The 10474-nt window shown below is 42.3% G+C and overlaps 1 protein-coding gene across 1 annotated transcript; it reads left to right on the top strand.

Moving 5' to 3' along the window:
• Positions 1-4056: 4056 nt before the first annotated feature.
• Positions 4057-6690, top strand: EPGN (epithelial mitogen). Its single transcript, XM_089532220.1, is given in 3 exon segments — positions 4057-4222; positions 6237-6354; positions 6525-6690. Coding segments are annotated over 3 exon segments (450 nt in total).
• Positions 6691-10474: the final 3784 nt, after the last annotated feature.

The following is a 10474-nucleotide window of genomic DNA, read 5'->3' as shown; positions in this document are numbered from 1 at the left end:
GAAATGGGTCAATTGGTTTGTGAAAAAAACACAGGTTCAGGCTGCAGACTCTCCAGACAATTCTGGAGGCACTTCAGCTGCAGGATTTTCATGTGTCCCTGTTCTTGGTTGTAGCACGCTTCCGCATCCCAATCCAGCCACTTCATCACAAGTATCTACACATTGCTTACCAGCAATGGCAATAGCAGCTTCATTTATATACCACTTCATACTGAACTGGACAGTCTCTAGATGGTTTACAGCTGTGGGCTGGCTGCTCCCAGGGGGCTGGATCATTGCTCATACAATATACCAAGCTATATGATAAGACTCTAGAAAAAGGACAATATTAACTTAAACTGTATTGTGGTCAACCACAAATAAACAAATGGGTCCTAGAACAGATCGAGCCTGAGAGGTCCCTGGAAGCCAAGATGATTAAACTGGAACTGATATACTTTAGCCACATCATGAGAAGACACGATTCATTGGAAAAGACCCTAATGCTAGGAAAGGTGAATCATAGATAATAGAGTTGGAAGAGACCACAAGGGTCATCCAGTCCAACCCCCTGCTATGCAGGAAATTACAATCAAAGCATCCCCGACAGATGGCCATCCAGTCTCTGCTTAAAGACCTCCAAGGAAGGAGGCTTCACTACACTCCGAGGGAGTGTGTTCCACTGTCAAACAGCCCTTACTGTCAGGAAGCTCCTCCTAATGTTGAGCTGGAATCTCTTTTCCTGTAGCTTGAATCCATTGTTCCGTGTTCTAGTCTCTGGAGCAGTTGAAAACAGACTTGCTCCATCCTCAATATGATACCCCTACAAATACTTAAACAGGGCTATCATATCACCCCTTAACCGTCTCTTCTCCAAGCTAAACATACCCAGCTCCCAAAGTCTTTCCTCATAAGGCATGGTTTCCAGAATTGTCATCATTTTGGTCGCCCTCCTCTGGAAACGCTCCAATTTGTTAACATCCTTTTTGAATTGTGGTTCCCAGAACTGGACACCTGGAATATCAGGTGAGGCCTGACCAAAGCAGAATAGAGTGGCACTATTACTTCCCTTGATGCAGACACTATACAGTCTGGCCTCCCTATACACGGAGGGACCTCCCCTGAGTATGGGGGAAAGAGTGTATACTCAAGCCCCATAGAAAATAATGGGGCGCATGCTCATGGCGACACGGGTATGCACCTCATTACTTTTGCTGGGGCTTGCCTTCCGTGTAAGCTCAAAGCCACAGAAGCCTGCCTATGGGGAGGGCTGACTATACTAAAATCCTAAAATCGCATTGGCTTTTTTAGCTGCCACATCACGCTGTTGACTCATGTTCAACTTGTGGTCTACTAGGACTCCGAGATCCCTTTCACACGTAGTCTCCTTAAGCCAGGTGTTCCCCATCCTATATCTATGCATTTCATTTTTCCACCCTAAGTGCAGTACATTACATTTCTGTGTTGAAATTCATTTTGTTAGCTTTGAATTTTGATCCTGTCCTCGGGGGTATTAGCTACTCCTCCTCATTTGGTGTCATCTGCAAATTTGATAAGCATGCATTCTATTCCTTCATCCAAGTCATTGAAAAAGATGTTGAAAATCACTGGGCCCAGGACAGAATCCTGCAGGACCCCACTGATCACTTCTTTCCAGGATGAAGAGGAGCCATTGCTGAGCACCCTTTGGGTTGGGCGAGTCAACCAATTACTAATCCATGTAACAGTTGCCTTGTCCAGCCCACATTTTACAAGCTTGTTTTCAAGAATGTCATGGAGAACCTTGTTAAAGGCCTTACTGAAATTGAGATATGCTATTCCCTTTGCATACTAAGCTGGTAATTTTATCAAAAAAAGGAGATCAGATTAGTCTGGCATGACTTGTTTCTCAGAAACCCACATTGACTTTTTGTGATTATGGCATTCCCTTCTAAATGTTCACCAAGTCTGTTTAATGATCTGCTCTAGGTGGAGGGAAAGGGAAGAGTGGAAGACCACATGCTAGATCAGTGATTCCCAAACTCTGGCTTTCCAGGTGTTTTGAACTTTAGTTCCCAGAATCCCATACTATTGGACAAGATGCCTGAGGCTTCTGCAAGTTGAAGTCCAAAACACCTGGAAGGCCAGAGTTTGGGAATCACTGCACTAGATGAATGGGCTCCATTAAGGAGGCCATGGGTATGAATCTACAAGAACTAAAGAAAGTAATGGAGGATAGGGAGACATGTAGATGTTCGTCTGCAGGGCAGCCATGAGTCGAGAGGGACTCGAGGATGATTAACAACAAGAAATGCTCCTCTAACCACTTATTTAAAAGAAAATCTCATTCAGACTGGTGGGACTTATTTCTATGTAGACCTGAATAGGACTGAAGTGTTAATGTATTAAATGTGTTTCCTTATAAAGCCAGGCTGACAAACCTGTGGACACTGATTCAAAATTTAACAGCTCACATTCCAGATCACTTAGATGCAATCTCCCTTATGTGTAGTTCCTCATATTGAAATGAAACTGCTCTAATGAAAATGACTTCAGGACATAAGCCTGTATATTGACTAAACAATTAGCTGACAGAGGACTATCTGCATGATGTGGTGGTTCAAAGCTTACATAAGTCAGCTCAAAACCCACATCCGGAACAACAACAACAACAACAAGAACAACAAAATATTATAGAGGCCACAGTCCAACTGTCTCAATTGCACTCTCACCTTTAATCACATCACCAACAACTTTCAGGGAGTAGTTTTAAAAAGTGGTACTTAATTCAAAATATACCAGATTGCAAAGAAAAACTTTAAAAGTAAAATGTCAGAGGTATCTTAGTGAGTGGTAATTCAAGGCAGCAAAAACAAACATCTATGAACACTCTGATCGGTGCAAGCCACACCTGTGGAACACCTTCCTTATATCCTTTTTCCTGACCATCTATAAAATTTTTAAAAACCTTATGCCCTGTTCTCTTCAGGTTTTTTTGTTGCTCTAGCTAATGTAATGAATATTTCAGTTCTAGAAATACGTGCCACAACACTGGTAGATTGGAAAGTACAGGCTTGAAGCAATATATTATACATTGTCCTTTTGATTTTTAATTTGCTATTTATATTTGTATAACCTCTGAAGAAGGCCGTTGAAATATTTACATATGCCAAAATGCATTGGGCTTGTATATAAAAAAAATGAATAAAGATCATCTACAGATCACTTGGAAATGTAGCTCTCCCATGCCCACCGTCCATTATCGAAACCTGTGGTCTTCCAGTTGGGTTTCAGTTCTCACCAGCCCTTGCCAGCCAAGGGATAGAGGTTTGACACTCCTGTTTTACAAAGTTCTATACACTGGTGTAGCTTGAACTGAAATAAGCTAAGGAGTTCTGCAAGAATGATGGCCTGCCCTTTGTTTCACTATACAGTCGTCCCTCCTTATCCACTGATTTTTTTATCCACAGATTCAAGCATCCACGGCTTGAAAATATTCCAAAAAAGTATAAATTCCAAATAGCAAACCTTAATTTTCCATTTTATATAAGGGACACCATTTTTCTCTGCCGTTATATTTAATAGGACTTGAGCATCCACAGATTTTGTTATCCACAGGGGATCCTGGAACCAAACCGCAGTGTATATATTCACTTTGCTTTTTTTTCATAATTTACTCTTGACATTATTAAAATTTACACTTGTCCCTCCCTTTACTATATTTCTGCATATGAGCCCCTCTTATTAAATCCTTTGTCACTATGCTGGCAGACTTTAAGAGTCACTTATGAATGTCATACAATACTTTTCCTTGGGTTATGCACTCCAGGATATCCCTTCATGAGCTTCTTGATGACAGTCATCTATGTGTTTTCCTCATCCCTTGTGCATTCTCTAAATATGTGCATGCAGGAGTGTCACTTTTGCATGTTATCTCTACTGATAGATATCAAATTTCCACCTTAAAACAATGTCCAGTTGTGCCTACAGGTTACAGGAAGTTAGTAGGTTTTTTAAATACCTGACCACATTGCAAGGCAGGGATGGTTTTTTAAATTGATGTCTGTTTGGTTTGAGGGTTCAAGTGCGTAGTCTAATATGCTGGTAAGAGCAACGGATGACAGTTTATGGTATATAAATGTATCGGAGACAAAGGAGCACAGCCAGCCGGAGCAGAAGCATCGGAAAGAGAGAGGTGAGAGTCGTACATTAGAACTGATGGTTGATATGGCTTTGGGGATGTTAATATGTATATTGCTAAAAGGTAGGTATGCTCAGTTTTTGATCATTTCAAAATGTATACTTCTGTTTAAACTTGGCCTGTACATTTCATTAGTTTAATTTGGAGATTAATCATTTTAGCTTATTAAATGGCACACTTTCTTTGGAAGCTCTTGGGCTTTTGGCATGTTACTGAAAAATACATCATTAAAGAAGCTGTTTCATCTAATAATGATACAGTTGTTGCTCATTGCATTCCGTGTTCTTTCACATTTCTTGCAGAATCTAAGAACCACATTTACATTTAAGCTTTTGTAATTCACAAATTAGGAAGCCAGTCTGGCATAGTGATTTGAGTGGTGGACTATGACTCTGGAGGTCAGGGTTCGATTCCCAGCTCGGCCATGAAAGCCACTGGGTGACCTCAGGGGAAGGCAATGGCAAACCTCCTCTGAACAAATCTTGGCAAGAAAATCCCATCATGAGGTTGCCTTAGGGTCACCATAAACCAGAAATAGTCTGAAAGCACCTAACAACAAAAACAAAATCCACAAACTGACTTACATTCACAGAAAAATCCTATGTTCCAATGACTGCAATGGGCCTTACTTTCAGGTAAGTGGGAACAGAATTACAAGTCTTACAGCACAATTCTGTACATTTTTACTCAGAGGAATGTCCTACTGACTTCTGTGAAACTAGCAATGTGTTTCAGGGTTTCTGTTTCATTCTACATCTTGTTCAGCAGCTGTATATTCAAGAGCTGGTAAAAGCTGTACAAAGATCAAAGAGACCAGAGAGATCTGGTGTCTTTGTGGAAATCTCTGAAGAATTCAGCAATGGGCTAGCTAAGGGCTATCAAACTAAAGTAGATCAGTGATTTTATCAGATCGGTAAGGTTATGTTTTGCTGGCCTCAGAGGAGGTTTTATTTCCCCTTAAAGATCAGATGCAGGAGTAGATGGCGGTGACTGCTTTTAGATCCAGTTTTGGTTATAGTTGTGAAAGGACATCCTTGTAGTAACAGCTACTTATGTATTTCCACAGATCTAGCTGAGTCACTTTCCAGCACAACGGCATCAGCAAAGAGGGGAACATATGGATTTCTGCATTGGACATACCCTGGCTCAGGTCAGTAGCTTGTTGGAGGGGTCTTGATAGACAGAAATGTTACACTTGTGTAAGATTTTACTATATTGGTCCTTGAAGAGTTGAAGAGCAAAATTGATATTTTGAAAACTCCATAGAGATTAAAGATGGCACTAAAATGTTGCCATCTAGTGTGCAATGCTAGGTTAAATACCAGTGATACATAGAAGGCACCAGGTCCTGTCTAATTTTGGAACTAAATACGGTCAGTCCTGGTTAGTTCTTGGAAAGGAGACTGCAAGAATAACAGGCGCTGTAGGCCATATTCAGAGAAAGGCAATGGTAAATCTCTGAAGAAACCACTATAATAGGACACTATACGTCGGAGTTGATTTGAAACCACATGACAGTAGTAACTCAATAATAAGGAAATCCAGGCTGAATCCTCTTCGCATGAAATAACAAAATCTATCAGGGAAGTTCTTTGAACTTTCAAAATCATTATAGTAAAAAGAATTTTAAAAACACATTATCACATGAAAAGCGGCACTAATTCAAAACAGTTTGTAAAAACAATTTGGTTACAATGCAAGGTATATGTACTTAGAAGTAGAATCATAGAATAATAGAGTAGGAAGAGACCGCAAGGGCCATCCAGTCCAACCCCCTGCCATGCAGGAATCCAAATCAAATCATCTCCGACAGATGGCCATCTAGCCTCTGTTTAAAGACCTCCAAGGAAGGAGACTCCACTATACTCTGAGGGAGTGTGTTCCACTGTTGGACAGCCCTTACTGCCAGGAAGTTCCTCCTAATGTTGAGGTGGAATCTCTTTTCTTGTAGCTTGCATCCATTGCTCCGGGCCCTAGTTTCTGGAGCAAGTATGAACCGTTGGTGTCAATGGGGGTTGTTAGGATGGCAAGCAGATTGGCCAGGTCATTCCTCTCATCTATTGTTTCTTTCGAACAGGAAATGCAGTGATTCCTATGCATCTAAAAACTGTACAGTCCTGCCTGGAAGAGCATGACAACTATTGTATTAATGGTAACTGCATATTTCACACGGAACTAAAGATGCCCACCTGCAGGTAAAGGACTCAGTCCCTGGCAAATTAGCGTTAATGATATACCTGAAAAGCTCTGGGTTTGTTGAAATGGATCAGAAAACATTGTGTTTGTGGCTGTTAATTTACACTTTATTGGTTGTAGCTCACATTTATCTTCCACACCATCTCACCTTAGGAATTTTCCCCCGTAGGTGCCTTACAGGTTACAGTGGCGAAAGATGTGAAAATATGATGTTAAGCTCTTACAGTCAGTATACCTATGAAGGCTACATTGCCATCGGAATTGGTGCTGCCATGTTGTTGACTGGGATTTTTGCAGTAATCTACTGCTACATAAGAAAAAGGTAGGAAAGATAAGGGCCCTCTCATGGTCTTGCCCAGCATACCTATCATAGAACTGAAAGCGTCTGATCAGTGATGTTGAAATAATACACTGGTGATAATGGTGGACATTATTCCACCCCCAGTGTGGAGTAGGCATTGAATTTTTGCCTCTGCTCACTTTTAAGAGAAAAACAAAATCCTGTTAGACTGAAAGGAAAGCAAACACAGGTTGCAAAATTAGCACTGATCCTGACTTGAATAGTCTTCTGTTTCTCTGTGTGAGGTCAATCAATATATTTTGTGTATTCGAGTCTTAATAGCTGTAAGACATTCCCTTTGGCCATGTACCCGTACTTCCAGATGGGGAACTGAACTGGTAAGCATTTTTATCTCCTCACAATCCCAATGGACTGCCCCATATTGAAATGATGTTTCATATTGGCTCATTTTGATCTATTCTTGGCTGTTGCAGAGAATCAAGGAGTGTCAGGAGAATAAAACTGCCCAAGTTTACAAGAAGGTCTAATTTGCACTGCAGAAATAAAGCAGTTTGACACCACTTTAACTACTTTAGCACAATGCTATGGAATCCTTGGATCTATAGTTTCGTGAGATATTTAGCCTTCTCTGTCAGTGAGCTCTCATGACCCAGCAAACTACAAAGCCCAGGCTTCCATAGCATTGAGCCATGGCAGCTTAAGTGATGTCAAACTGCATTATTTCTGCAGCATAGATTAGAACTGAGTTGGGCCACTTATTGGCATGGGGGGAATAGGCCAGAACAATTTTCCTTTTACATTTTTGGGAGCACTGTGGGTTGCTGGAGTTTCCTCGGGAACACAAGGGGCCACAAAAGATATACTCCAGCATTTCATGCATGAAAATCAGGATGTGACTGAGCCACCTTGGAGTGTGGTCAGAGAGGTGTCAACAAGAGAGTAAAGTTTTTCATGAGGAAGAACAGACAAAACTTTTTTCAACAGAAAAACCTTGGAGAAATCTTATATACTGAATTTAGGAGGCCCCTATCCCCTCTTCTCCTTTCCTTCCTGCTGAACTTCAAAAGATTGTAGCAAGTGATATAAACCAAGGATGAAGGCAGAAAGTGGGAGGAGGAGGAGAGAGAAACTAGAATATTTTTAAAGCAACTGAGAAAGTGGGATGGCAGAAAATTAACTGGGGCTGTCCCTGCCACACTGGTACAGTCATAAGGTAGGACTGCATGTGACTCAAAGGCTACAATTACCAAGATCCTCTCTTGAAAAAGAAGCCCTTGCCGGCTTCAGAGAGAGAGAAATTTTGGGTTGCTGAGCCTTCGGGGTGCAAGGAGGAGCCTGGCCGAATTTGAGTTCCAGGAGTCCCTTGGAAGCTGAGTTTCAGGGGGTCCCTTACTGCTGATGAGCCCTTCTCCCCTCTCCTACCCTCCTGGCTTTGCTGCCGTGGTTTCTGGCTTTAAGTCCTTTCCGACTTTGGGACACCCTAAGGCAACCCTGTCACAGGGTTTGCTTGGCAGGTGTATGCTGGTGGGATTTGCCATTGCCATTGTCTGAGGAGGCTGAGAGTGTGTGACTTGCTCTGGGTCACCCACTAGGATTCGATCCCTGCTTTCTAGAGTCAGAGACCAATGCTCAAGGAACGTGAAATAAAGGGTAATGATTAATAACGTGAAACAAAGCAAACCAATGGGAACTGGAAGCCTCACCGGAAGTGTATAAAGGTCTCGATCTCATTCTGCCCTCACTGCACATGTGCAGGGGTACTAATTCAAATTCTAGACTATGAATTCTAGGTATGTACTCATATGATAATTTCTTTTGCACTCGCGCTGCTTTAAATTTGGGATGGGCACTGTGTTCTTCTGTGCATTTGATAACCATCTGCGTAATAGCGTTCATTTTTGAAATGGCCGCACTTTCTTTTCTTTCGCAATTGAGAGAGATTCCCCCGGTTTGAAAGAGTCCTAGTTTTTATGTCATTGCTATTACCATTATATTCAGTGATATACAGGAATTACAATTTATGAGTGGCATTACTACAAATAACATTACTAAGAATTGTGTATGGTGTGGTATGGGAGAAGGTTAATGGGGTGTGTGATACCATGAGTTACCTCACCGAGTGATACCAACACTGTACTGTCTTCTGCAGGTACAAAGAGACCAACCCTTCCTACAAGGCCTATCATGTGGAGACAGCACTCTGAAGGTCTTCTGAGTGGGTCATTGATTTCTTGATGAACTCATAGATGAGCCTCAGCTACCAGAACCACTGCAACACATGCTTATGTGGCTTGCTCACAGAATTCTCATCTGCCTTAGCAATTGCTTCTGAGAAGAACACTTGAAAAGATACCACACAGTGGGCCAGATGCAATGTGTAGCTGCCTTGTATCACTAGTCCATCTAGGCTGGTCTTCCCCAACCTGGTACCCTTCAGATGTTTAAGATTACCCTAGGTTTTTGACCATGCTAGGCAGAGCTGATGCGAGACGAGGTGAAAAATATCTGCAGGGTATCAGGTTGGGAAAGGCTACTCTGACTAGCAGCTGTTTTGTATTTCCTTGGGCAGAAACAGGTCTTTTGAGGGACATGGGGCTTGCAATCTTGAGACTCTTTAAACCTGTAAGCATTGCATGTTGCACCTTTGGCCTTCTGCTGTCACACCATGTGTTCTGCCAAACTGCCTGGAGCACAACTAGCCATCTTCTTAACTGACCAAAACAGACAGGAGATCATCCAAGCAGTTCAAGTATTAACTATGAAGAATGGTGGAAGGACGGATGGACGGACAAGAAACTTCCTCCCTGGACAAAGGATCATGTCCTACTGGAAACCAAGAGCCATGAGAGAAGTTTCCTTGTGCTTGGCAGGGGAAGGGAGCAACCAAGACAAGCAACCAGGGAAGCCACGACTGTATTTTCCTAGAATAAATCTGTCAGAGCTCTAAATTGGGAAGCAGGCTGCACAGATTTAGCCTCCCTTGGACTTTGGAAGGCTGCTTGCCCTGACTCCATGAAAAATTAACCCAAGCAAAAATGTGAATTTCTCCCCTCTTCAGAGTTCCAGACAGCGTGAATTGTTACTTAAATCTCATTTGCCCCATGGACCTATTTAGTCCAGAAAATATCTATTTGACAAGAGCCTAGATGGGGCCTTTATTAAATGGGGATTCCATTTTGGGACATGTTTGGGAGAGGGAAGGAGCAAACTGGGGCTCTGGGTGACCAACAGACCACTCTCCCACCTGGTTTTGTGCATCAGGGTCAGCTGTGAACTGAATGTATCTTTTGCACAGCCAGAGAGAAGGAGCCAGATTCCAAAAAACTTTTCCTAACCTCACCACTAGAGCTTAGCAAACTCAAAGGAAAGCCATCAAACTCATCCTGGTCCTTTTGTCCATCCCTAAGATGACCAGGACTGCAAGGCCCATGTATGGAGACGCAGCTGAGAGGAAAGACACAGGTTCTTCCTCAATGAAGCCCCAGGTTTACAGTTCAGATACAGCTCTGTTTCATGCACACACGGAGGGAACACCCATCTCTGAGGTCTCTGTTCCATGCTGATTTACTAGGCAACTACATGGGACCTACGGTGCCATGCCTACAATACCTAGCCTCTTACCTTGCTGTAATTAAATGGGAAAAGTTCTGGTAATAAACAGATATGGAACCCTGGTGAGTTGTGATAAATCCACTTGGGGGCAAGATGGGGATTCTCTCATCTCAAAGATGACTGAAGTGAGTTATCAGAGGTGTGGGTAATTCAGCCAAGTCCAGGGACCCATCTTCTGCCTCTCTGATCTTCCAAGAGCTACACAG

The sequence above is a fragment of the Sceloporus occidentalis genome, unplaced genomic scaffold (genome assembly GCF_023333645.1).
Source record: "Sceloporus occidentalis isolate IW3139 unplaced genomic scaffold, rSceOcc1.0.p SCAF_7, whole genome shotgun sequence".
NCBI lineage: Eukaryota > Metazoa > Chordata > Lepidosauria > Squamata > Phrynosomatidae > Sceloporus > Sceloporus occidentalis.
Note: the sequence above shows the minus strand (reverse complement) of the source record. Positions and strands in the feature narration are given on the sequence as shown.